At 40.7% G+C, this 27,226-nt stretch overlaps 1 protein-coding gene across 4 annotated transcripts; it reads left to right on the forward strand.

Moving 5' to 3' along the window:
• Positions 1–667: 667 nt before the first annotated feature.
• On the forward strand, positions 668–15,967 carry dmap1 (DNA methyltransferase 1 associated protein 1). Of its 4 annotated transcripts, none has more exons than XM_023807467.2 (11): positions 668–1,022; positions 1,599–1,703; positions 2,507–2,598; positions 2,719–2,914; positions 4,274–4,432; positions 6,541–6,708; positions 8,931–9,116; positions 11,347–11,418; positions 12,739–12,811; positions 13,631–13,914; positions 15,106–15,967. In XM_023807467.2, exons 2-11 carry the CDS (start codon positions 1,605–1,607, stop codon positions 15,163–15,165), a joined length of 1,389 nt encoding a protein of 462 aa, XP_023663235.1. In that variant the 5' UTR covers positions 668–1,022; positions 1,599–1,604; the 3' UTR covers positions 15,166–15,967. The 4 variants fall into 4 exon arrangements, with proteins under 4 accessions (XP_023663235.1, XP_023663234.1, XP_023663237.1 ...); XM_023807466.2 differs by having other exon boundaries at positions 668–961; XM_023807469.2 differs by having other exon boundaries at positions 668–961; positions 13,631–13,887.
• Positions 15,968–27,226: the final 11,259 nt, after the last annotated feature.

The raw sequence follows: 27,226 nt of genomic DNA on the forward strand, positions 1-27,226 counted from the left end.
AATTTATACAAAAAATATTTTCTAGTTCACGTGTTACTTAATCCTTTCCTTTGTATTGTAGAGTACGATATTGTAAAAAAAAAAAAAAAGGTAATGCAATATCTAAAAGGTAAAGTGTTCCGTTTTGCCTGATAGTAAGCTTTACTTGACGGGGCACAAATACTTATAATTCAGTTACTACTTAAGTACAAAGCATAATTAAATCATGGACAAATATAGTAGCTTCTTCACTAGTTCCATTACTAGTTCACAGAATTTACAGAACTAACAAATATAGTAACAAATTTAGATAAAACATTCATCACTATTCATTAATGATGATCGAATTTACATGAGATCAATATGTAACTAAGACTTAGTTTGTGAGTAATTAATACATAACATATTACTATAGTATATTATTTGTGCCCTGCCAAGTAAAGTGTTACCTATAGTAAGTTTTATTGCAGCGATTTCTGTGTTTACTAGTTAAAGCAGGCATACTTGTAGTCCCAAGGTTAATGTTTTAACATAGAACTTAATCAGTGTGGCCCCTTAAAATCCAAGTCATTAAAAGTTTTTAGAGATTTTACAACGGAGTTTATATACTACTGCACTTACAAACGTAAGCGTAGATAATATTACAACATTTATTTTGAAATGTTAAAACCGGAAGCTATGGGCTCTGGCATAATGTCTGTAGACAAACCAACGCTCCGCTACAGTAGCATTTTAGCTGCCGGCACTAGAAATTGCCTTATGAAAGCGGAAGATCACTAGCTAACGTTATATCTCAGACTTTTACATCCATAGCCATTGTGTTTTTGAAAGCGAGAGTTCTCCGGAATCAATTCTCAGAGGAACATAAATACGGATCGAAAGCTACTTTATACCGAGTGGCTCCTGTTCAAGCGAATGTAGCAAAGGCTGAACGCTTCGCTCATTCATTTGTGGGACGGGACGGCGGGCGGCCCGTAAACATGTAAATATATAAACACATACTGTATATAAACACACATTGGTTTCCCTGGCAAGTACCTTAAGTACGTAAACTAGTGCAGTTATCTTCTTTATAAGTTAACACACCGTTTTGGCTCGCGCGTGTTAGCATCTTAGCTTCTGTGACTCGTCTAGCTGTTTAGTTACAAACAAATGTGTACACGGTCATTCAGAATAATTTCAGGAAGGCGTCACATGTATAATCAAAATTTGTATAAATAATTTTAGATTAAGGCTTTTTTTGTTAGAGCGAAAGACGTGTCATGAAGGTTGTTTATCAAAGGCTGTCGCGGCTGCTGACCGTCATCCTAACCGCCCGCCTGGAGCAGCGCGGCTATGGTGGCTTACCCTTCAGATAATCTGGTTTATTCGCTGTTACACTTAGCTGAAGTAAAAATGTAACAGTCACTTCAAAATCTATCAAACGAGTAAAGGTTAGGACTTGATTAATTGGCAATAATTAGTAGTTCGTGGGAGGTTGGGGCGTTTTCTGTGGTAGCAAAGCTGTCAGGTGACTCGAAATCTGTGATGAGAGCCTTTGATGACACCGTTTGGCCTGGATTTTGGGTTTTGTGTCAGTATTTATTTCTGCTTGTACTTTAATTAACGTTCTCTTTCAGTACACGATGGCAACTGGTGCAGATGTACGAGATATACTGGAACTGGGAGGCGGTGACAATGACTCGGGACCCATCAGTAAGAAGGACATCATTAACTCTGATAAAGTAAGATTTCCGCCTGCATCTTATTGCATATGGTGCTGATTTAACTTTTAAGTTATTTTTTTAAACTTAAATATCTTGATGTGTTGTAAATACTTATTCTGTTTACATTTGTTTCATGTCTTATATACATACGGGGGTTGTTTGGTGTTAAATTATACTGAATAATTAAAGGAATCATTTGGAAAATATGATGTCCACTCATCTCACATTCTGTGAGCTATTAATATATCTACCATTATATTGGTTAGCTTCATGTCACACCAGCCAGTGCAGGTCATAAGGATGCCTTTCCTATAGTGATCACGTAATGTTCAGTTTGGGACACTCTGGAATTTTAAAACTGTATCCCCCCCATAACTGCTATTAAAAGTACTCCCGTAAATGTACACTTCAGTGGAGAAGCAATAAAATAGTATAGCAGGGTAAATGCTGTATTCCCATTTTATTAAAGCTGTGTACGTTTGGACTTTTGTACCGTACATCCCTGCATTAATCAGTGCCGTTATACAGTTGCTAGGGGAAAACACATGGCAACTTATTCAGTCAGTCTTGTCATTATAGTGAAACCATATTTTCAGGTATGTGCATGGTGTTTGTGTAGCTTTGGACATTTTGGATTAAGATAAGGATTATGCGCCCATCCACCAAATAGATTTTGAAACCTTGACTGAAATATCTCACAATACCAAGATAAGAGGTTGGAGAACGGTCATACAACTATTTGCACTGTTTGTATGTTTAGCTATTAAACATTATGTGTTCTAACTTTGCTTTGAGTACAATGTATATTTTAATTTTTCTAGAAAAAGTCAAAGAAGTCAACAGAGACACTGACATTCAAACGGCCCGAGGGGATGCACAGAGAGGTTTATGCTCTCCTCTATTCGGATAAAAAGTGAGTGCACTTTGTTTTTGCATTGAATTACGTCCCCGGTCATTTTCATAATTCTGCATTATTTATACATTTCCCCCCCTAAAAAGTAATATATATATCTAAATATTTTGTACCCCACAGAGATGCTCCTCCACTGTTGCCTAGCGACACCACGCAGGGCTATCGGACAGTCAAGGCCAAGCTGGGCTGTAAGAGAGTACGTCCCTGGAAGTGGATGCCTTTCACTAACCCCGCCAGGAGAGATGGCGCCATATTTCACCACTGGAGACGCCTGACGGAGGAGGGCAAAGACTACCCATTCGCCCGCTTTAATAAGGTCACATTCTCAGTTCCCTTTTTGTTTGTTTGGAGTTGGAGTGCACAGTAACAGTTTAATCACTGCTGCATGTCAGAGTGAAAGGGCTTACACACCACTTGTGAGTTAGAATCATTCATTAATGCCTGGATCTTAAGGTTTAAAAACTTGTTTAAATATCAGGAGAAAGTCACAGCATGCTCTGATTTTTTCCCCATTGTATTTGTTGTATCCTTGCTGTATGTATGCATTGTTTCGTGGGAATGAACTTCCAGCCAGTGTTGATAGTGTAGTGTGAAATGTGATTTATTTTTTGTTGTTAGCATTGCCACAAAAAATACAATATTATGGAAGAATATTAGCTAACACTTTGCTTGAGGGGCCACAAGTAATGTATTAGTTCTCTCTTACTAAATGTATTAATTGACCAGAAACTAAGTGTTAGTTACTTACTGATCCCGTGTTCATTCATCATTAATCAGTCATGTATTTCATGCAGTTACTATGTTTGTTCATAATTTTGTACTAGAGTAGTAACTGAGCTACTAAGTTACTTGTGCCCCTCAAGTAAAAGTACGACCGAATATTATAGTTCACACTAGTACAAATGCAAATAGCATGATGGTCCACCCTCTTTCATTTCCATGGTTTTATATATCAGAGGATATACAAAAAAATGTGGTCCTCACTAGGTCCTAAAATTGTAAATCTAACCACGGATGAAAAACAACACGTTTTAATAAAAGTATGCGAAATTGCAGAAGCCATGTGTGGAAAAAGTAAGCGTGCCTTTTGTTTCAGTAGCTGGTACAACCACCTTTAGCAGAATTAAGTGTAACTGATATCTGTATGAACTCATCTGTCTATCACATTGCAGGGGTTTTGACCCACCTTTACAATATTATTTCAGGTCGTCGATGTTTGACGGCATCTGTCTATGTGCGGCCCTCTTAGGGCCCCTCTTACAGTGTCTCATGGGGGTTATGGACTGCACTTTGACTTGGTCAGGCTAAATTTATCTAATTTTGGAAGGACCAGGTGATTGTTATTTATGCCCAGGTATATGAAACCATATAGCAGGGTTCCCCAATTCCTGTCCTGGGGGGCCAGTTTGCAACACTATTTGCAGATTTTTCTGCTCACACACACCTACTAAACATAGTAATTAGCTGACTAACGTGGTTGAACAGGGAAATCTGCAAACTGTGTTGGATTATGGCCCTCCAAGACCAGAATTGGGGAACCCTGCTATAGAAGTGTACATTATTTTTCACATCACTTTCTGAAACATGAATTCACAGACAGAGTTGCTTGTTGTTTTGTATTTGTTTACCTGGATAAATTGAGACTCATTCTGTCTTTGTCTCCCTCTGCTTCCAGACCGTTCAGGTGCCTGTGTACTCAGAGCAGGAGTATCTCATGTACCTTCACGATGACGGATGGACCAAAGCAGAGACAGATCACCTGTTCGACCTCTGCAAGAGCTTCGATCTGCGTTTTATCGTAATCCATGACCGCTATGACCACCAGCAGTTCAGGGTTAGTGTGGCCTTCACGGGTGTTAGTGTACTGGGAGCTGCAGTTCAGCACTTACACTGTAGGGGTCAGAGGTGAGCCACTGTTGTGCTTGTCTCTGGGCATGTGAAGACATAAAGCAAAGATGGCAGCAGCAGAGATATCACTACAACTGGCACTTTTGCGTGAGTCACTAGAGATACCAAGCTTATGTGGCGCTTCATGGCGATACTATAACCAAACTGTACTTCTGCTGTGGAGCTCTCTGTCAATCTGCATGTTGCTTAGTTGTCACACCTACAGGTGGAACTCGAAAAATTGGAATATCGTGCAAAAGTTCATTTATTTCAGAAATTCAACTTAAAAGGTGAAACTAATACATGATATAGACTCATTACATGCAAAGTGAGATATTTATCAGATATTTATTTGTTATAATTTTGATGATTATGGCTTACAGATTATGAAAACCCCAAATCCAAAAGCTCAGAAAATTAGAATATTGTGAAAAGGTTCAATATTGTAGGCTCAAAGTGTCACACTCTAATCAGCTAATTATTCCAAAACACCTGCAAAGGGTTCTTGAGCCTTTAAATGGTCTCTCAGTCTGGTTCAGTAGAATTCACAATCATGGGGAAGACTGCTGACTTGACAGATGTCCAGAAGACAGTCATTGACACCCTCCACAAGGAGGGTAAGCCACAAAAGGTCACTGCCAAAGAAGCTGGTTGTTCACAGAGTGCTGTATCCAAGCATATTCATAGAAAGTTTAGTGGAAGGAAAAAGTGTGGTAGGAAGAGGTGCCCCAGCAACAGGGACAACCGCAGCCTTGAGAAGGATTGTCAAGCAAAATCCATTCAAGAATTTGGGGGAACTTCACAAGGAGTGGACTGAGGGCTACAAATGTCGCATTCCTCGTGTCAAGCCACTCCTGAACCAGAGACAACGTCAGAAGCGTCTTACCTGGGCTAAGGAGAAAAAGTGCTGGACTGTTGCTCAGTGGTCCAAAGTCCTCTTTTCAGATGAAAGTAAAATTTGCCTATCATTTGGAAATCAAGGTCCCAGAGTCTGGAGGAAGAGTGGAGAGACACAGAATCCACGCTGCTTGAAGTCCAGTGTGAAGTTTGTGATTTGGGGTGCCATGTCATCTGCTGGTGTTGGTCCACTGTGCTTTCTGAAGTCCACAGTCAACGCAGCCATCTATCAGGAAATCTTAGAGCACTTCATGCTTCCTTCTGCTGACAAGCTTTATGGAGATGCAGATCTCATTTTTCAACAGGACTTGACACCTGCCCACACTGCCAAAGGTACCAAAGCTGGTTCAACGACCATGGTGTTACTGTGCTTGATTGGCCAGCAAACTCACCTGACCTGAACCCTATAGAGAATCTATGGGGTACTGTCAAGAGGAAGATGAGAGACACCAGATCCAACAATGCAGATGACCTGAATGGCCGCATTGATGCTGTAATTCATGCAAAAGGAGGCCCAACCAAGTATTGAGTGCATAGGAATGAACATACTTTTCGGAAGCCTGTCATTTCTATTTAAAATATCCGTTTTTTTTATTGATCTTATGTGATATTCTAATTTTCTGAGACACTGAATTTTGGGTTTTATTATCTGTAAGCCATAATCATCGAAATTCCAAGAAATAAAGGCTTGACATATTTCACTCTGTGTAATGAATCTATAATATATGAATAATATGAATTCAAAGGAATGTCAAGAAGTATTGAACTTTTGCATGATATTCTAATTTTTCAAGTTTCACCTGTATAATGTTTAGGATGAGCCTTAATGGAGTAATGATATTTTATTCATGCTTATGGGAAACCTGTAATTTTCACACATCCCATCTTGCTCTGCATGTGACCCAAGATCAAATTTTGGCATTACAGCCTAATGCCCCTAGAGTGAAGGGCCCAGTGGTGAAGTCATGGGATTTGAACCAGCGACCTTCTGGTTACTGGCTCAGAGTCCTATTCTGCAGACTCACACCACTGCCCAGTTGTTCTCATCATATGCACATTTTTCTAGCTTATGTTTGGGTTTTCACACTACCTCCCAATGTGGGTACTGTGGGTTGTCTGTGAATGTGCGACTGATCCTGACTGTATTTACTCGTACAGAAGCGGTCAGTTGAAGACCTGAAAGAGCGCTACTACAACATCTGTGCCAAACTCTCAAAGATCCGCGCTGGCACTGGGTGCGAACCCAAAATCTACGTGTTTGACGCAGGACACGAGAGGCGTAGAAAGGAGCAGCTGGAAAGATTGTTCAACCGCACCCCAGAACAGGTGAGCTCCTGCCATTTCATGCTCTTAGGCTTATCTCAAGGGCCGTCACAACTGATGTTGTTTGCCTGTCTGTGGTCCAGCCATTTTTTAATGGTGTAAAAAAAATGTTGTAAGATTCAGAAGTTGCAGTAATATCAGCCACACATAGACAGGTGCCCTCGAACATCAACAAACTGAAATAAGGGTGGATCAGAATCTCTGCAAGAGATCTTACAGAAATCAATTACTTGTGCTAAAGGTGATTCTACCCGCCAGTAACAAAATGTAGCCTGCAGTTTTTGCTGGTTTATGCAGCTCTGTATAATGAGCAGCAGTATGCTTTCTTCTGGTCCTCTGAACAATATGGAAATAAAAATATTATGGCAGTCTAAGTAATGATTTTCCAAAATCTGTCTTCGAGCATGGCATGGTGGTGCAGTGGTTAGCACTGTTGCCTCACACCTCTGGGACCTGGGTTCGAGTCTCCGCTTGGGTCACATGTGTGTGGATTTTGCATGTTCTCCCCGTGTCGTCGTGGGGTTTCCTCCGGGTACTCCGGTTTCCCCCCACTGTTGCTAAATTGCCCTTAGGTGTGCATGTGTGAGTGAATGGTGTGTGTGAGTGTGCCTTGTGATGGGCTGGCTCCCCATCCAGGGTTGTTGCCTGCCTCGTGCCCGTTGCTTCCGGGATAGGCTCCGGACCCCCCGCGACCCAGTACGATAAGCAGGTTGGACGATGGATGGATGGATGGATGTCTTCGAGCACTATGAATTGATATTTAAGTCTATAACATTTCAAAAAACATTAGTTTGTGGGTAATTACTTTGTCTATTTTACCACTAGATGGCAGTATTTCTGCATAATTCATTTAGTCCTTGCAAAATCCTTGCTAGAAATGAGACCAGTTTATATTGCATAAATTTAGATCATCATGAATATGTGCTCATCCAGTTAATATTTGAACCTTAATAATTAATTGTTTTATTTAAAGTATTTTTATCCACTTTAAAGAGATCAAATTCAAATGACACGTAAAAAATGCATGGGATCTTTAAATGAATCAATTCAGTAATTGAAATGTTATCAAAAGCTTTTTAAAAGCTACTGTGTTAGCTGTACTCTATATTTTGAAGTCTTAACCTGCTGTGTAGCTACGCTTTATTTTCGAATGATTAATCATCTTTCATGTCATTCATGTGCCTCGGAGAGCATCTCTTTCCCAAGAAAGACAGTAACCACTTAACTCAGACGTCTGGCAAGTGAGCCGGCAGCTTAGCGTCGTGATTCACCGGCGCACAGCCTGTCAGTCGCCTTATCTCTGCCCTCCCACGGTATTTCAGCAGCGTCTGTCAGCCGTCATTAACCGTTTTGGTAGATCCACCCACAATTCAGACTGACATAAGAAGGTCATGGCAGATACATATCATTGTTATTTATGTATAGCAGTTTTTCCCCTTATATAAAATAGTTTAAAGCAGTTACACTGTCAAATAGTTGCCAGTTTATTCAGAGCAGTTTTTTTCTGTTGATTTTTTCTAGCCCTTATATTCTGTATCTGTCTTGCTGATCCTCCGCAATCTCCGCCTTCCAGTAACCTGTAGAATGAACTGATATTTACTCCAATCATATAACACAGTGGATTTCCCTCCAGATCCAAGCTTTCCATTTACATGCTAGACAGTCTTTTATTAGGTCTTCATTAGCTGCAGTTAAACAATTAATTGACTGGTTCTGGAACAAATCTAGAAATAAAAATGCTGTCGCAGGGTTTTCTGTGGGTGTTCCACAGTCCAAAAATGTGAATTAAAGTTTCCAGATTGCCCATAGGTGTGAATGTGTGTATGAACAGTGTGGTTGATGTGCAATGGATTGGTGCCCCATCCTGGGTTATTCCCTGCCTTGCGTCTGTTGTTTCTGGGATTGGTTCTGGGCCCCTTTCACCCTGTATAGGACAAGCGGTATAAGCGGTATTCATAGAAGATGAATGAATGAATTGATTATAGGTTGTTTCAGGAGAAAATTCTCCAGTGTAAAAAATTAAATTGATGTTTACTCATATTTTGTTATGCCCTTAGTGTTTTTGTGCAGACATTGTTTTTAGTGTAATTAATAAAGCACAAAATGACATAATTTCTTCAGTGATGCAAATGGCATTTTATGTTCTACTGTATAATTAAGAAAGAAATATGACTGGCCCTCATAGTCGAGTCCCGCCCGGACGTGAACCTCTGCTTGATTCGCAGGTGGCAGAAGAGGAGTACTTGATCCAGGAGCTTCGTAAGATCGAGACACGGAAGAAGGAGAGAGAGAAGAAAGCCCAGGACCTGCAGAAGCTCATCACGGCCGCAGACACCACCACGGAGATGCGGCGGGCAGACCGGAAGGCCACGAAGAAGAAGCTTCCCCAGAAGAGGGAGACTGAGAAACCGGTGAGCTGCTGTCTCCTTTCCCTCTACTGCCCATGTAGGTGATGCAACATGCAGCTCACCTGGGGAAACGACACGGGCCGCCCCCGTCATACTGGGGTACTGCAGCCCCCACAGGCACCATTATTGTGATCCCCACTCCGTGCATCGCCGGTGACTCCTGACACCCAGATTTGTGCTAATGTTTTTAAGGGAAAATGGATTTAAATAGTATATTTTTGTTCTCAGGACTTTAGCATAGGTTTTTACATTTTTATTTTTGTATTTACATTGAATGAATACCCATTGTGTTTTAATATTGGACAAAAACCTAAATCTGAAATCTAATGTTGTATAAATTTGAGAACTTCTCCTTAAGCCAAATGTAAGTTCACCTCGAAAGCCTGTATGCCTCTGTGCAGCAGTTGGTCAGCAGTAGCTTAATTGCCGCAAATTGAGTGAGTTCAGTGTTGTTAACCGACAGTATAAAGTAATGTAATATTTCCAGGTTAAATATATTGATTTAACTTTTTGGTGGTAATTTTGCTAACATAACCCATTATGGATGAGTGACACCAGTTTAGCGTAGCTAGTTCAGTGTGCTTGCAATCAATCAAGTTAAAGAGCTGTGTAAAGAGCTCTGACCACTACAGATGGCATATACACCTGAATGCTCTGTTACTCTTGGGCATCTCTGAATAATTTGGGCAACCTGTTTTCTTGAATGGCCAACGTTTTCCAATAAGTATTCAACACAATGCTTTAATTATTATTATTATTATTGTTATATTGTAATTATACTTCTTTATAATGGAACTGGTTAAAAATGTCGTGTCTACGACATTCTAACTGCACAGTGCATAGCGTATTTACAAGGAAAGTCCGTTTTCATTATTTCCGGCACAAGAGACAAGCTGTCATGAAATAGCATAGCCAGACCTGCTACTGGGGACAGAAATGTTTAACAAGGGGCAGGTCAAAAACATAGCAATTGGAAAAATCTCATCTCCCACTCATGCAACACAATTTACATACGACGTCTAATTTGATTAGAGAAGCCTGGATTTATGAAACTCTATCTACTAATTAAACGGCCCGGTTGGTGCTCAGACTGGATACACGTTCCCATAAACCACAAGGGAAAGCAAAAATAATAATGTACATATTTTGTAAGAGTGTGGAGTTTTCCCGATGTGTGGTTCTCCTAACTCGCCTCAAAGCAGTCCTCTCCTCCAGCTGATCTGGGTTTCTCCTGAGCACCTGTCAGGCTGGCTCGTTTGTACAAGGAGAAGGTGTTTGTTTACCAGCCATGCACACCTTTAGATGTTGTTTTCCTGTACTCCATGTGGGTGTGATGTTTCATGTGCCAGGGAAATAGGAGATGGTGTGAGGTGTAAAGATAGAGGAGGCAGGTTTGATCTAATGAGCTGGAGCAGAAGTCCAGCCAGCAGTAACTCTGGCAGTGTTAATTTGGTCATTTATAATTGGTCAGAGGTCAGCGTCACGTTGCTAGAATGAGAAGTATCTTAAAAAGGTCCATTATCCAAAAGTCAATTAAATAGTGGTCTGCTTCCATCTGTTATGAATATTTCACTTGATATGGTGGATTTAGTTAAAATAGTAGGTTGGGTGTTGTATGGATATAATGGCTAAATTCATTGTTGGGAAATTAGTTTGTTTTTGACATAAATGGACAAGTTATTAACCCTCCTCCCAATTAATTTATTTTATGAAGGGAAGATACTTATTTCTATCTGACCATCTGAAAGCATTAGAAGATTGTTGACATATTTTTATTTGAGCATAATTTTCTGTTTTATAGGAAACTAGATGATCCAGAACACGAGTAACTCTTGACTCTTCCATTCTAAAATGATTCCTAATTTTTTTACTGTATGGGATCTCATAAATCTGGCCTACCTCAATAAAAAAACAGACATAAACAGTTTAGGAGTTAAGTCAGTGCCACTCTATTCACTGTTTGCTGTAAGCTTATTGTATCTTTAAATTTGCACAATTAGCCAGTCAAATGGTTGAAAATGATGGCTGTTAGAATTTGAGAAGTTAGTTTGGATGTGACTTGCTTGCATTTCTTTTATTGATTTACCAGAGTGTTGTGGACCAAAGCTTGGTACAGATACATGGGGATATGCACAGGTCTTGTGGTAGCTGTACTGTGTTACGAAAGTGTAGGCAGTTTGTGTGGGTTTGCCAGTCTAACCCCCTGGTCTTGTTCCCGTGGTTCCTGTGGTAGGCTCTACCAGAGACAGCAGGCATCAAGTTCCCTGACTTCAAATCCGCTGGTGTCACGCTTCGTAGCCAAAGAGTAAGTAAAGCTCCTCCTCAAGAAAAATATTCCTCAAGTACTGTAAAGGTCATTTTTGCTTTTCAGTGAAATATTTTTATTTTTAATGTCAAGTATATTAATGTTGAAAAAATCCTGTCATTTATCATACACAAGTGTAATTGTCTTGTAGTTTTACAATCTTTTGTCTTTAATAGCCAAATAATTCTTATCTAATCATATTTTACGGTCCATTTTTTAAATGGTCATAATTAATTGGTTATTCCTGAAATATGGTTAGCTTAGCACTTAATGAAAATTCAGATAAGCATCCATTCATCTATCTTCTAGCTGCTTATCATGCTCTGGGTCTGGAGCCAAACACTGAGCCACTATGCCACCATAAAACATCCCTATAGTGCAGAATTAGAATAGTTGTATTCAAAAGATTTGTTACTTTGCTCTCATTAACAGAATGTTTTGAGTTATTTGTATGGTGTCAGGCTAATCTTTACAATATAACTCAAAGCAAATAGCTCAGAGTGAGTGACAGGGGCAGATTACTCTCAGTGCGAAACGAAAATGCATTACGGCTAAATGAGGAGCCTTGCTCAAATCTCTCTGATAATCTGTTAGACTCAACTTAACAAACAGGCTGCTGACATCAGCCTTAAATGTAGGACTCATTTTCCTTCCACTAATTTTAAGATTCAATGAATAAACCTTGTTTTTTTTTGATTGCTGATTTCCCCTGCTTATGTTGATGGATTAAGCGCTCAGTGAGTTATGCATGGCTTTGTGCATGTTCAGTCTATTATGTAGTTTGTTCCAACAATTATTATCTTCTGAGTGTTAGTTTTTTAAACTATATTTGTACATATATGTTTTTAAACTATTTTCATAAAACTGACCTCGGTAATTAAAATCAGTTAAGATGCATTATAATTTTTCTTGAACAATTCATAACATTGTATATTGCATCTGTCCATGAAATGCTGACGGAAGATAACAGGTTTTTCATGGTCTTAAGTTTTAAAAATGCTTTGGCACCGGAAAATCTTTTTCAGACCATTTGTGGAAACACTCTATTATTAGTACTTGGATGAGTATTTCTATTGATGATTGGCTGTAATTATCATGGCAGTATTTCTTATCATTGCTGCATAACTCTTGAGTGAAAACACAAACGACTTTATTAGGCACATAAATTTAACCTTCAATGTCTTTCTTGTTCGTATTTGAAAAGTAGCATTATAAAATGAGTTTGTGCAGTGTATAGAACTCAGTTGCTAACAACCTGACCCCATTTTTCATGTGCATGGGTATTTCAGCTTTGTGGCATTTTTTTTCTCTCCATTTCAGATGAAGCTCCCAAGCTCAGTGGGACAGAAGAAGATTAAAGCCATCGAGCAGATCTTAACGGAGCAGGGAGTCGGTGAGTGCAGAAGAACAAAGTCCGCCTCAGATTTCACAGCTGCCAGACTCCTCCTGGTAATGGTGTAGGGAAAAGTCAGAACTGTCACCTGTTAACTCGCGTCTGCTTCAGTTTTACTCGTATACAGCTAAAGCGCATACTCTGTGCTCGACCCTGTTGTTAGTTTTCATTGTTAGTATTAGTATTCCAGTGGTTGTCAGTACATTTTCAGAAAAAGCCTCACAACTCCCTGAACAATTATCCCCATTTATTTTGAAAATGGTACCATCAGCGGGTTGGGATAGGCACTGGTTCCTGAAGGCACTAGACAGGGGTGGATGATACTGAAGCATTCTGTAATCTGAAAGGCAAAGAAATTTTATGGATGGTAGCCACAAGCCAACAGAGCTTGAAAATGTCCAATATGGTAGATTGTTTTTGTTGGGTTAAGTGAGGAACAAATTATGAAATTCATTAATTAACATTACAGTTTTTCTTAAACTTACTTGGAATGTGTTACTTTGAAGGCCAAGGACGTTTAGACTGAAAAGGTTCTCAGCTTATATTTTGAGGCATACAGAGAATATATATCAAACTTTTTTTAGTGGAGAATATACAATATTATTTCTCTGCTTGCTTGTTGCATCCTTTGGTAGGTCTTGCTGATAAGTTGTTTGTAAGGACCAAGTTAATTAGAGGGTCAGTTTCATGTTATTTCCAGCATTTAGTAACTGTGTCTGCATCACCCCATCATGACTAGCTGGCCTAGTGTTCTAATCGAGCCGCTGAGTTCGAGATCGTCCTTCCCCAGCCAACAGCTATCGTTCCCCCACCATGCAGATCTGAACCCCATGCCCACTGAGGAGATTGTGCAGATGTTCAACGAGCTGCGCAGCGACCTGGTGCTGGTCTACGAGCTGAAGCAGGCGCACGCCAACTGCGAATACGAGCAGCAGATGCTGCGGCATCGCTACGAGGCCCTGCTCAAGGCCGGTGGTGAGGCCACCCACCTTGGTGAGGGGCCTGGGGCAGAGGGCTCTGCCGGCCCCGGGTGTGAGGACCTGAAGGCAGAGGCCAAGGAGCAGGTCATCGACGTGGTAGGAGCGCCGCTCACGCCCAACTCTGTGAGTACAGAGCATGCTGTCCCTTCCGGGCCTGTTTCCTGTCAGTTACCCTGCTCATATACCGCGTGGAAGCCGTGGGAAATGCCTGGATAATTAGGCCTCCCTGTCCTTATTATTGCCCAAAGTAGCATTTATATAAGTTAAATGTGGTGCAGGAATATAATCTTTGTACAGAAGAGAACAATATGGGTAAGTTTAGGAAATCAGCAAGAGTTTAAGCGAGTCACACAGGATAGCTGGAGTGCAGCTTTGCTGTGCAGTGAGCTTTGTCCCTCACTATGTGGGAACAGCCTGGCTATGGGCAGCGTTTACTGCTTTGCCCAGAAGGTCCTGTCACAGCCACATATTAGTTGAAAAGCACAAACTGTCCCCCTATGGGGATGAAAGCTGTCATTTTTCCTGCATCTTACTACAGTGCTGTGTTCATACCGCGTAGAGCATGGACAGTGCAGCCCAGTGCAGTCCTGAATGCTGATCCTATCTGACTGCTGATCCTATGCATTATGCAAGTGAATCGCAGGATGGCAAATCCATTACTGATGGTTTCCTGATGGTAAACTCATGGTATTTGAATGCTGCATTTTGAGCTTTTCAACTATTGCTGCTAAATATTTTCTATTCATCTTATCCTCTACTATATCACACTGCTATTAGAGTCTGATATGCAAATAATAACAATAATAATAATAATAATGGTGAGGATAATCATGGTTATTATTAATAATTATAATTATACTATAATTATAGTTGATGTGGGAAGTACTGTACATTATGACAGCACGACCATCCCAGTCTCACACGCATCTCCCAGTCTCATTCTCACGTATGATCAGTGCGATTATCCTATCCCAACATACGACGTACGGCCTCCATCCGTACAGAACCCAGTTGTAAGTTGGGGACTGTCTGTATTCATTCCTTTTGATCTGTCTTTATTTTTACAGGGATATTTCTTTGCTAGCCACACCATTCCCTCTTGTACCTGTTTTCATTCTCCGTGTCGCTCTGCATGTTTCATGTCCTCTCTCTGTGCAGTGTTACTGTGTTCCCTCTTTGTATACAACACCAGAAAAACCAGAAGAAATCTCTTGCGCATGCATAGTTCAGGCTGAATAAAGAAGGTTATTATGTTCTCCTGTTTTAACCTGTTAAATTGTCACTCACTGTCTTTATTTCTGTTCTTCTCCACAGAGAAAACGAAGAGAGTCCGTCTCCAGTTCATCTTCTCTGAAGAAAGCCAAGAAACTTTGATCTGGATAAAGAATCATTGCTTGGGTCAGGGGTGAATACATGGAAAGAACATCGACTAGCTAAATATAGGAAACGCTGTTTATCATGCTGTGCAGGAACTCTTACTTATCTACAGGCAAACCACAATCTCACGGCGGTCCCTGAAATTCTACCCTTTATTTGCTGGCAAATCCAGGTTCCTCGGTTCCTGTCTGAAGCTCCCTTTGCTTAAAGCCACGACCACCACAATACAGAACTGACTGACATTCCATTCAATTATCCCTTCCTCGTCGTCGCGGTACCTGAAATGAAGTTGGATGATCTGTAAATTGCCACGCGGGACTAATCGGGACACAGGAGAACAGCTGTCCCCGTTTAATTGAAATGCGGGCAGACGGCCTAAGTGGCTCTCCGAGGCGAATCAGCCTTGACGACGGCGTCTCCGTCTTTACACTCTGCGGCCACCCCATGAGCGCCTTGTTTATTTTAGCTCCGTGACATTAAACCAGCGATGCTTTACTTTAGGACATGACAGTTCCTCGTGGAGGTGGAGGCTGGTGTGGTTTGCAATTTACTCTGCCCAGTCAAGACTTACAGCTCCATTTTCTACTGCAGACTAGTTTGTTGACACTTGTTGGCAGTTCAGCATATCAGCTGTCTTTGAATCCCTGTAAAGGTCACGTTCCCCTGAGCCAGGTTGTCCTGGCCCACCCCTTCTCTCCCCCCCCCCCCCATCCCAGTTACATTTTCTGTACCGTTTATGGATTCTGACATCTTGTCAAATTTACGCTATGATTTAATAAAAAATCGTTTCTGCTTTTTAGTCTGTGAGCTGCACTGCTGCCTGTGTTGCTGCTGGAAAGCTCTGTATTACACGCTTTATTACAAGGATTCTTGTGTGTGAGGAGACTCTCCAGCACTTCAGCTTCACAAAACTGCCAGAGGTCATAACAGCCCAATTCTCCTGAGGCATTGGCCACGGCTCTGCTTCCTTCTCTCTGTCTATCGCCTGTCACTCCTTGGGTGCCTAATTTATATTTTCAATTAGGTATAAACCCAACAGCTATGCAGATTAGCAGTTTTACTTAATGCACTTCCATCATTTTGCAACCACTCCTCGTTTAGCCACTCCCTCAGTTAGGGACCGTTCGCAAATTTGAAAGTAATAATTTTCTGACCAATGTACAGATTTATGACCTGACAACAATGCATGCCAGAATGACGGACATCTTTGAAGTGTAATGTACAAAATGTTAAGAATGTCCACTTCATGAAGGTTAAAAGAAACCTAGTATGGTAAGCTGAAGTGAAGTCGTAAACAAAATTGAGGTCACACCTAGGCTATCGTGATTTTCACTTTAGCAAACGACCTGGTTGTTGGAACGGAACTCAATCACTAAACAAGCAGTAGTACTATTGGGATCTCACATCACATTTAAATGCAACCTTTTTTCTAATTAGTTAATAAAAAATCTATAATAAGATTTTTTAAATGCTCACTTGCTCTCCTTGACTTGGCTACTGCAAAAAGACCGGTTTAGATAATATCCCTACTGACAAGTCAGTCACACCATTTGTCCTAATTAGGAATCTATTTGCATGCAAATTGTATTTGTTGAATGACTAGAAATGCAATATTTATATACTTTAATACTGAAAGTCTCCAATAAGCAGCAAAGGACTATATTCCTAATTCAAATGGACCAAAACAGATACAGTACAAAGTACGAAATTGGTTCCCTAAATGACCTGTTTGCAATCTTAAAAAAAAATCAGAACTTATTCCATACTTACTGTACTTTATTTTGTCTTGCTGTGCCAAGATAAAAATAGAGAGTTTCGTTAGGCTGTGTTCAGTAGGGCGTGCTCAGGCTGGCTTTGGGCCTCGTGCCGGTGCGCTTGGTGCTCAGCGGTGTGTTGATGGAGTGGCGCGATGTATGTACCTCCTGCTTTACATGGGGATTGGATGAGGGCCACTGACATCTACTCTGACATATATTGAGATGAATGTTCCTCTCTGCTGAACTGGGCTTAAAGCAGAGGATTATAAAGACACAAGAGGATGGCTGAAAGAATAATAGAAAGTTTGAACATGGAAGTCAGTGATTGGTCTGGATGGAGTTTGCAAGTCCCTCTCTCTATGAAGGCTGCTTCTCATGCAGCGAGCTTTGTGAGGATATTTTGAGGCGGTCCAGCCCAGACAGGCCATGGAGGGTGAGGCTCCATGCACATAGGTTGCAGGCTTTTCTCATCAAAAATACCTAATTTTCCTTCAAATGACATTGTATTAACATTTTAAATCTTTTAGCATGGTTGCCTCGCACCTCTGAGACCAGGGCTTGGTATGGCTCCATGTGCGTGGAGTTTGCATGTTCTCCACATGTCGTTGTGGGGTTTACTCTGGGTTCTTCAGTTCACAGTCCAAAAACATGCTGAGGTGAACTGGAGTTACCAACTTGTCCATAGGTCTATGTGAGCTGTGATGGGTTGGCACCCCATTCCATGCCTTGTGACTCTTCTTTCCAGGATAGGTTCGAGACCCATGTGACCCTGCATAGGACAAGCAAGTGTGGAAAATTAACGAATTATTACAGATTTTTTTTCTTGTACTTTTTGTTATTTTGATTAAAAGGATCAAAGATCTCCAAAAAAAAAAGTTCCTGATTGGATTACTTTAAATCTTCAGAAAGCCTATTTTTCTGGCCAATATTTCACCAAGACATTTTATGAGCAGATAAATAGTTTTTCCATGTTCTCGTTTAAAGTAAATTTTCATTTTTCTTCGTCTCAGGCACAGTCTTTTTTTGGCTTCAGCCAGAGCTGTCTCCACAGTGCCAGCTGTGCCCCCCAGCCCCCCGGCACCTTTATCCTTACGCCTCCGTCTGCATCTCAAGATACCGCAGTTTATTCCGCTGCCCTTAAACGTCAAAGTGCAATGAGAACCCAAAGCTTGTCTGAGGGCTTTATGCCACTAAATGACAGAAACATCCTAGACCATTGGAGCAAAACCGTTTCTTTAAACCACATTTCTGTTGTCAGGGTCTAATAACTAGACTTAACTTTTTTCCCTTCTAGGAGTAAGCTTGTTTTAGACACAACCGAAGATTTTCAAGTAAGCGAAGCAGAACTGTGAAGATGTACAAGAATGTACTTACAGGGACTTGAGGAGAACGGGGCTGTCTTGTCTCGAGTGATAGATGGTGTTTTCTGGAGGGTGGTCATCTCGCTCTCTAAACTGAGGTCACCCAAAATTGCATTCACACAACACTGTGTTTGCGCTGCAATGTTTCAAGCAACGTAAAATGAATAATGAAGCGTTCTCAGAACTGTGTGCTAACGAAACATGCTAGTCATGAGTATGATCCAGGATTGTTTTATTGGTACAATTATCAAGAGAGACAGAAAGGAAAACTTAATACTTAAAATAATGTAGGCAGCCTGCTTAATGAGCAGTACGGTGGCTTCACAGCAACATCATCCTGGGGCTGCATTATTGGCAGCATTATTGAACCTCCTTCTAAAGGGAATTATGTACGTCATGTTTGGCTGTGAACTCCAGACCAAGATAAGCAGTTAGAAGATGGATGGATGCATGTTTGTCTGTTCTGGAAATGATGGCTAAATATTGTTTGTTTTACTGCTTCCCATAAGCATTTCTTAAAGGTTTAAAATTTGTTTGTGTTAAACAATAATCCGTGCCAGTTTCTTCATAAACAAGTCATCGCATTATTTTATTTTACTATGTAATTACTATGTATGTATGTACAAAACAGCAGTTTTAAATAAGGAACACAATTTAGTCTTCCCTTTTAAAGAATGGCTGTGAAAAGAATATTAAAACTGACAGAAGACAGAATTATATTAAGATTTATCATCTATTTAAAAATCTGACAAATTTTTCACATCTGAATGTGCTACAATGAATAATTAAAAATATGTAAAATCAATGAAGTGTTTATGGGTCGATAAATCAAAATCAGTAGTTATATCGTCCTTTAGACTGTGAGAGGAAATAAGTATTAGAGTTGTAGTCTTCTAGCTACAAAGCATTGATGGCAGCTGAAAACAGGTCAAATTGATTCGCGTTGTCAATATTTCATTGTTGGGAACTGGCTCGTAAATCCAGCAGCTTGATCTATGAGGTATGTCGTTTGCAGAAAAAACCCCAATAAATGTATAATTTCTCCCTTGACAGAACACAGGTAAGAGCCAATCTTTCAAATTCCCCTCCTTTTTTACTCTTTGCCCCGATTTCACACGGTCTTTGTGGACAGTCCTGTTCTTCTTAGATTATTGTCCTCCCATCTGACTCACCCAACCATCCCTCCTATCTTTATTTTCACAAAGTACCAACCCCCAGCGTTTTTTTCCCTACTTTTATACCTGCACATCTTTTTATCCACCTTGTGTGAGCTCACCTATTTGAGGAGGTGTATTGGTATAGCATTCATCCTATCAGTGATTTGCTTTTCTGGTCTTTAGCTAACAAAAATGCAAAATACTGAACAATTAACAAATTTAAAAATATATAACGTCAGAGGAGTGATGTATTCTTACTGATGTACAAATAACGATATCTATCAGGGGATAAATGGAGAGGAGTAATGGGGGAAAGGATGCAATCAGGAGGCACAGAAGATAATGTAGACACACTTCTTTGACCTTTCAGTCATGGGGAAAGGGCCACAGGGGCAGTGGCCCTAGCTGAATGTTGATTGGACATCTGAGTGCCCCCCTTCACTCACTTATTCAAAACACACTATTAGTTAATGAAAAGGTTGGTTCCTCTTATGCCCCCATCCACCTTAAAAGAATCCTAGATTTGCCCCTTGGAACGGATGAAAAATTGTGAACACCAAATAAGGGAATTTTTAAAGAAATTTCTTTGTGAATACATTCTTGTAATTGTAATAGCTTTATTGTCGTTGCACAATGTACAACGAAATTTGCAGTGCATTGTGAATAATAAATATTTAATTCTTAAATTAAAAATGAATACCTAAAAAAAATACCTAAAAATACTCTCACTTCCACACATGCACCCACTCACTCACACACATAACCTTAAAGTTGAATGTCACCTTTCGAAGTTGAACTAATTCTAATTACAGTAAAAGTTATCGTGATCAACAATGTCAGGACTGAGGCACAGTGTGGGATAGTCCTATTTTCCAGATATTTGAATGTTACTTTTGAAAAACACTGAATTGTAACTCATTTCTTACACTTATTTTAATAATTTTATACACACATACAGAGACACACTAATAATCATTGTAGTGTTATTTTAACATGCTACAATGTTACTGCTGGATGAAGTCAGATATTCAATACAACACAAGAGAATGCGAGGTAATGGACAGCGGAACAACCAGGAAGATACTAAAGTGTGCCGCTCCACAGGCATGCAGACACTACATTTGTATTGCGTAATGATTTACTTTACTATTTTTAGTTTAGTGTATTTTTTTTTTAATATAGTAGTGTTATTTCTTATTATATATTTTTTGTGCTGGTTACTTGGATGATGGGTATCAGAACTTTTACTGTACATATAGTACTACTACTACTATTAAATAATAATAATAATAATAAACGGCATGCACATCACAAGGCAGAGTGACTTCAGAGCATCGGTGGAGAAATTACAATGAGTGTAAAACAAACTTCTGTTTCGTCTCAAGGCTGCTGTGTACCCAGACCTGCTTCCCCATCTGTAGACCTTCTGCACGCTTCCCTTCACTGCAGCCAAAACAGCCGTCGTCTATGTTCGTTCTACTATTCCAGTTTGCTAAACCCAAAAATCCAAATCAAGTCCCCATACTGTCCAACTTGTCACAACCAAGCAATAAAGATAAATGGACTGTTGATATTTCCCAAGAGCCCAGTGACAAACAGCCACTTTGCAATTATTAATAACGAAGGAAATAACTTAGATTACTGGTGCCAAGGAGCTGCTGGATAATGTTATTCCTGGCAGTGCATCACAGCCCAGTGGCGAGATTCTGACGGCAGAGGTTAACTACCTCCTCTACGGGCAGATATAGGCATGCAAAGGACTGCCAGTTAGTGGATTCTGTTGCCAAAGCACCTTGGCAGACCCTACTATAGATGGAAGTCCCATTTAAATGAATAAGGATGGATCCAATCTGGCTTTGAGATTGCAGTTTAGTCCACTACAGTGCTTCTTGAAAGTTTGTGAATCTCTTGAGTAATTGAGAATTGTTAGATTGTTTTACCATGATTTACTTATTTAATCAGCACCAGTCTTTTTTGATAAAAGAACAAGTTTATGTTTATCAATTTCATATACTTGCTTAGATGGTTTAGTGAGAATTGCTAAAAAAAAATCTAAATGAAAGAGGAATTACTGTAGGTACAAAAGAGAACCTTGTACCGCATTATTAGGTATTGGAATCATAATTCAGTGCTTAATTAACTCATCAAACAGACCAATCAAATGAGAGATATTTAAGAAAGAGTTAGAGCCACAGTGATTAAAACGGGGATAAAACAGAGATTAAACCAGGTAAACCATACCGTGAGGAAAAGAGATCTCAGAGGACATCAGGAAGAGGGTAGTGTATCCACAGCCACCTTGTGGTCTTCTCTGCGGCTTCGCATACGGATCGGATGGCCCTCTTGTTAGGCCCAGTTGGTTGAGGACTTTGCAGAGTGAATGTCCTGCAAAACCTCTACAGCCCACCTCTATTGGCTCGTAGTGAGTCTTCCAGCCCTCTTCCCGGAACTTCTCCACCGGCTCCTGGTACTTAACGCGTTTTCTTTTATTTGCCTCTTCCATCCGCTCTTCCCAGGGCACTGTGAGTTCGAGCACAATCAGCTGTTTTGTTGCCTCGGAGATGATTATATCTGGCCGGAGTATGTCGTAGCAATATGCTGAGGGAACTTCAGCTACTTCCCCAGGTCGGCTTGCAGCTGCCAGTCAGAGGCTGTGTGTAGGAGACCTGACCTTGTCCTTCGCTGTTCACAGGGTTCCTCTCCAGCTTTAACAAAGGCAGTTCTTGTCTTCGGGGCAAGATGGTGTTTGCCAGGGATGATACATAGTCACTAAAATATCCCCAAGAGACATACTAAAGGTAAAAAGATAACAGGTAAAAGTTAACCCAAAAATGACATCTAGAGATTTGCAGACATATCTTTCTGCATCTGGGGTGCATGTGCATGCTTCAACAATTAGAAGACAATTGAATAGACATGGCATTTACGGACGGGTTGCTAGGAAGAAGCCTCTGCTCTAAAAAACAGAATAAAGCTGCCTGTCTCAACTTTGCGAGATAGTACCTAGATGAACTGGAAGCTTTCTGGAAGTCCATTTTAAGGACAGATGAGTCACATATTGAGCTGTTTGGTCACAATCAAAATAACCCTGTTTGGTGAAAAGCTAACACTGCATTCCACAAAAAGAACATCCTCCACAGGGTGAAGCACGGTGGTGCGACTGTGAAGATCTGGGGCTGCTTTTCTTTCTCTGGACCTGGACGGCTCCACATAATCAAGGGAACAATGAATTTGGAGGCCTATCAAGAAATTCTTGAACAGAACCTCATGCCATCAATCAACATTGGGTAAGTCAGAGTCCGGACCCGAATCCAATCGAAATGCTGTGACTGCACCTGAAGCGGACAGTTCAGATGTCCCTCCAACCCTACTCAACTGGCTGAGTTCTGCCAGGAGGTGTGGCCAAGATTCCCCCAAAGCTGATGCGACAGATTGATTAGCGGCCACAGAAGACGTTTGATTGATGTAATTGCTGCTAAAGGAGGTGCCACAAGCTATTGACCTCAGCAGTTCTCATATTTTTGACATGTGAAATCAGAGATTTTGCTAAATCAATGACTTTTGTTAAATAAATTGTGAAAATATGTCGTGATTTTTTATTTGTGTCGATTATTTGGGATCTATATATTACAAATTGTGGCTTAGATGTACACTGGCTAAGATTATATTGATATTTTTTTAAAACTTAGAATGATATATTTCAGGGTTCACAAACGTTCAAGCAGTACTGTACATTGTGCTAGTGATAATGCACTATGAGATACAACACCAGAGAGCAGTGCCACCATTCTAGTTTTTCTGATAAATCAAGGTATGCTTTTTGTCACAAACACCAGAAGAATTCTATATATTGTTGGACGTGTTAGTGATTTAATCTGCAAACCCACAAACGGACCTTAAAATTTGTGACATACATGATTCTGAAACTGAGTTGCTCTGGTTGATCCTTTGCTATTTGCTGTTTGTTTGTTCCCCAAGCCTGTGTCTCTTTTGCCTTGTTTCACCTTCACAGGGCATTGTGGACCTCATTAAATAACATGGGATGTGGGTCCAAGTCTTTGTAGAGCAGTGTTTCCATACCCAGTCCTCAGGGAGCCCATATTTTGTTCACTCCCAGCTCCTAACACACCTGAACCAAACAACGAAGAACAAATGAAACAATCAAGAACATTCGGTTGGGAGCTGGGAGAGACCAAAAACATTGACTGTCTGGGGGTCCATAAGAACTGGGTTGAGAAACACTGGGTTAGAGTAATATTCCATTCACCAGGGGGTGCTGCTGAAGCAGCATTTCCTCTAGGCCCAGAAGCATCAACAAACACATCAGAATGAAGTATCCAAAAGATCCTTCACACCGGAGGAAAAGCTGCTCATACTATTGACATAAATCTGCATCATCATTCACGATAACATGGCAGGTGGGGGATATACACTCCGAGTTAAATGCAATTTGAGTGAAGGAACGTGTTTCATGGTTGTCACATTAGCATCCAAAAAGCCTGGACAGAGCTGGAAACTGCTGTTAGATGTGTCTGAAGTCTTAAGTGAAAACCTCCAAAAATGACAGCCCCAATTCCTGGTGGAGCCAAGCTAAGTATGCTAATGGCTAGTGCAGGGCATGGCCACCCAGAGTAGGCATTTTCATGTATGTTTTCTCTCATACGTAGTCACACCAATCTCATACAACACTTGGGGGCCAGATGCAACAACTGCAGCCCATCTGTAACCCAACCAATTGCTACTGTTGTTTCTGGAGTTCATTAATTGCTACATATATTAGCCTTAGCCACTTATGGATTTAGGGTCTCGTAAACCCGGTCCAGGGTTCATCTAGCTTTCTTGGTTATTAAGTCCGTGCTCTGTAATGACCCCCTGTTGATGTCCCTTGCCTTTTCTGGTCTCTTTATTCCTGAGAAATACATCAGATCGGGGTTTGTGGCAAGCTGTACGAGATGGAACCGGAAAAGGACATGGTGCTGTACATTAGCTACAGGCGGTCTGCCAGGGAGACAAGGTAGGGCACCATTAAGAAAGAGAGTTTGGCTTTCAAGTGGACAGCCCTCCCCTTCCGGTATTATCTCCTGTGGCGGTACTTCACCTCCCCCCCCCCCCCCCCGCACTGACCTTGCCCCCTGTCAGTGCTTCCACCATCGGGGTGTTATTTGTCTTTGCTGCCCTTTAGCTTCTAGGTGGCCCACCAGCTTTGGCAGGACCTATGTCAAATTACCACAGATATAAAATAACCTTTCCTGTGATAGCCTGGCATCCCACCCAGGGTGTCCCCAACCACAGTGCCCTGTGCTGCCTGGGACAGACTCCATGTGACCCTGACCAGGATAAGCGATTAGAAGATGGATGGATGGATAAAATAACCTTCTGTTTTGTCCTGATGCTCAGGAACGTGCTCAGACCTATTTGCCCCATTTGTATAATCTGAGCCTATCATCAAACTACCATCTAAGAGAATATGGATTTCTGCTATATAAAACACAAACCTCGATTTTAAACAACATAACAAAATGGTTGAATGTAACCATCTATTCTAATATTATTAACAGCATTGTAAATATCTGTTGCTATTATTCTCGGCGATTAGTTTTGAGGTTATTCGGAGGATACAGGCAAATCACCTGCCAGCGCTATTCCTGTTAAGTAAAACCTATTGGAACATAAAATGTGACTGCAGTCACATTGCTGGATATTAGCAACGGCTAATAGCTTTCACTGCTGGAAAATGGATATGGCATTGTATTAACTTTATTTATCTATTCTCTTATACAATCACATGCTAAGCTGGTCTAGAACAACCACTTCATCATTTTAGGTGAGAAATGCTTTATCTTATCCATTAATAGTCAGTGCAGATGAGATGACCGTTCAATTACCTTACGAAGAGTTTAAGAGCCGTTCTTCCAATAGCAGTGCAGATTTTTCATTAGACTTGAAATAAATACTTTTGTTGTTATTTTAATTGAGGGTTAATTATTTGTGATGTTAAAAATTTAAATTATTTAAATTGCTTAATTTTACAGTTTTTGAAATTTACAACATGCCTCCGAATTATTTTTAAGACTGTAATATGATGACGGTTTCAGTATATCTATCCTCCGTGGACGTGCCTGACAGGTGTGAGAGGGAAAGACTCGCGGAGGTCAGTCTGGAGCTCTGACACAGCTCCCCAGCTCGCCGACTGAGACTAATGGGAGCAGTCAGAGACTGGAAAGCCAGTCACAGCTGGCCATGCCTCCAGTGGAAATTGATTACACATATTATACCCCTCGACATTGTTTCCAACATGGTTTATACTCCATTTACATACTTGTACTTCCATTTTCAATCATCCCCACTTCTGTTTAAAACTCAGGGCTGAGATTTAAGCAAGTTACGCTCGAAGAAAACCAGACAGCAGAAATTGAGGTTGTTTTTTTTTAAAGGATTCAAACGCTTTATTATTATTTGTACAAGTACAAGTACAATGAAATACTTGGCTGCATTCCTCCCTACAGACTTAAACAAAATATAACGACGGACAATAAATAACAAGAACAGTATAGTTAATAACAGAAATATAATACACGAATATAACTGAAACATATTTAACATTATCAGTGTGACAGACTTTATAATATGTTTTCTTAGTTTCTTTAATGCTCCGCTTGTATCGTTTAAATCCCATGTGCATAAAGAAGTGGTCATCATACCTGTATTACCACGCGTATCTATGCATTACGGCTACGCGCAAGTGCACCCGAATCCTCTGCACGGCTGCCGACGGTTCATTATCCCCGAGTCCGTAAAACCCGCCCCGAGGAGGGATGACAGCCTAAGAAGCGACTCCATGGCCAAGAACCACCCACTATCGACCCGACGCGAATCATAGAGCCATCGGAGAGCGGGCTGTAGCTGTAAATGTGTTCATTTGCAGAGGGAGGTGTACACCACCTGTGCTTTCGGGGGAGAGAGGTCCAGGGAGAAAGACAGATTACCGGTGAGCCGCAGACCAGCAGGTCCATATTTAAGCTGTCCTTGTGTTTTATAGCGTGAGATATGAACCAGCGGCTCTTCGCCCAGGGGCTATACATCAGTGTTAAAATGGCAGATTATTGTTAATGAATAATATTTGTGTTCAGCACGTGCTGCAATGGACAGGTGGAATCACTACATCCCCAATGCATTCACACAATGTGTCTTTCAGTCACCAGTTACATTTACATGTTATCATTCATTTGTTTCCCCTCTGCGGATTTTCATATTTTGAAAAATTAATTTGGTATCTCTTGCATAGCTGTGCTTAAGGCCTTACTGACTGACTTACGATCGCCAACCTCAGGTTCAGAGATTCAAGTTGTATTTCTCTCATGCACAATCATACGTGGTACATGTGTGTAGTGAAACGCTTTTCCGTATGCATCCAGGATCGTGCTGAAGGAAGTATACAATAGAGAAGAATATAAAACAGCATAAAAGATAAGAATAAAATCATAACATAAAATGTAAAATAAATAACATACAGGAACTAACAAGATGAAATCACTTGCAAAATTGACAATGAAAATATAAGTGTTCGATATTAGTAAAATGACGTGCAATTACAGTACGGAATGATAAAGTGCATGAAGTGACATAATAAAAATAATAATAATGACACTTTATTGATCTCCGTGGGGAAATTCTCTTATCGCCTATCCTATCCCAGCTTGCTCTCCATGGCACAAATGTAGGTGAGAGCGAGCCTGGCAGGGAAGGGCAGCCGTCTGCAGTGGCACCCATGGGGCTGGGGGGG

Source organism: Paramormyrops kingsleyae, chromosome 1 (genome assembly GCF_048594095.1).
Source record: "Paramormyrops kingsleyae isolate MSU_618 chromosome 1, PKINGS_0.4, whole genome shotgun sequence".
NCBI lineage: Eukaryota > Metazoa > Chordata > Actinopteri > Osteoglossiformes > Mormyridae > Paramormyrops > Paramormyrops kingsleyae.

Excerpts from the sequence above, each read along its gene's own strand:
- dmap1 (XM_023807467.2), top strand. The coding sequence starts at position 1,605 with ATGGCAACTGGTGCAGATGTACGAGATATACTGGAACTGGGAGGCGGT. Across the intron at positions 6,709-8,930 it reads TCAACCGCACCCCAGAACAG|GTGGCAGAAGAGGAGTACTT; the intron begins GTGAGCTCCTGC and ends CTTGATTCGCAG. Across the intron at positions 9,117-11,346 it reads AGAGGGAGACTGAGAAACCG|GCTCTACCAGAGACAGCAGG; the intron begins GTGAGCTGCTGT and ends TTCCTGTGGTAG.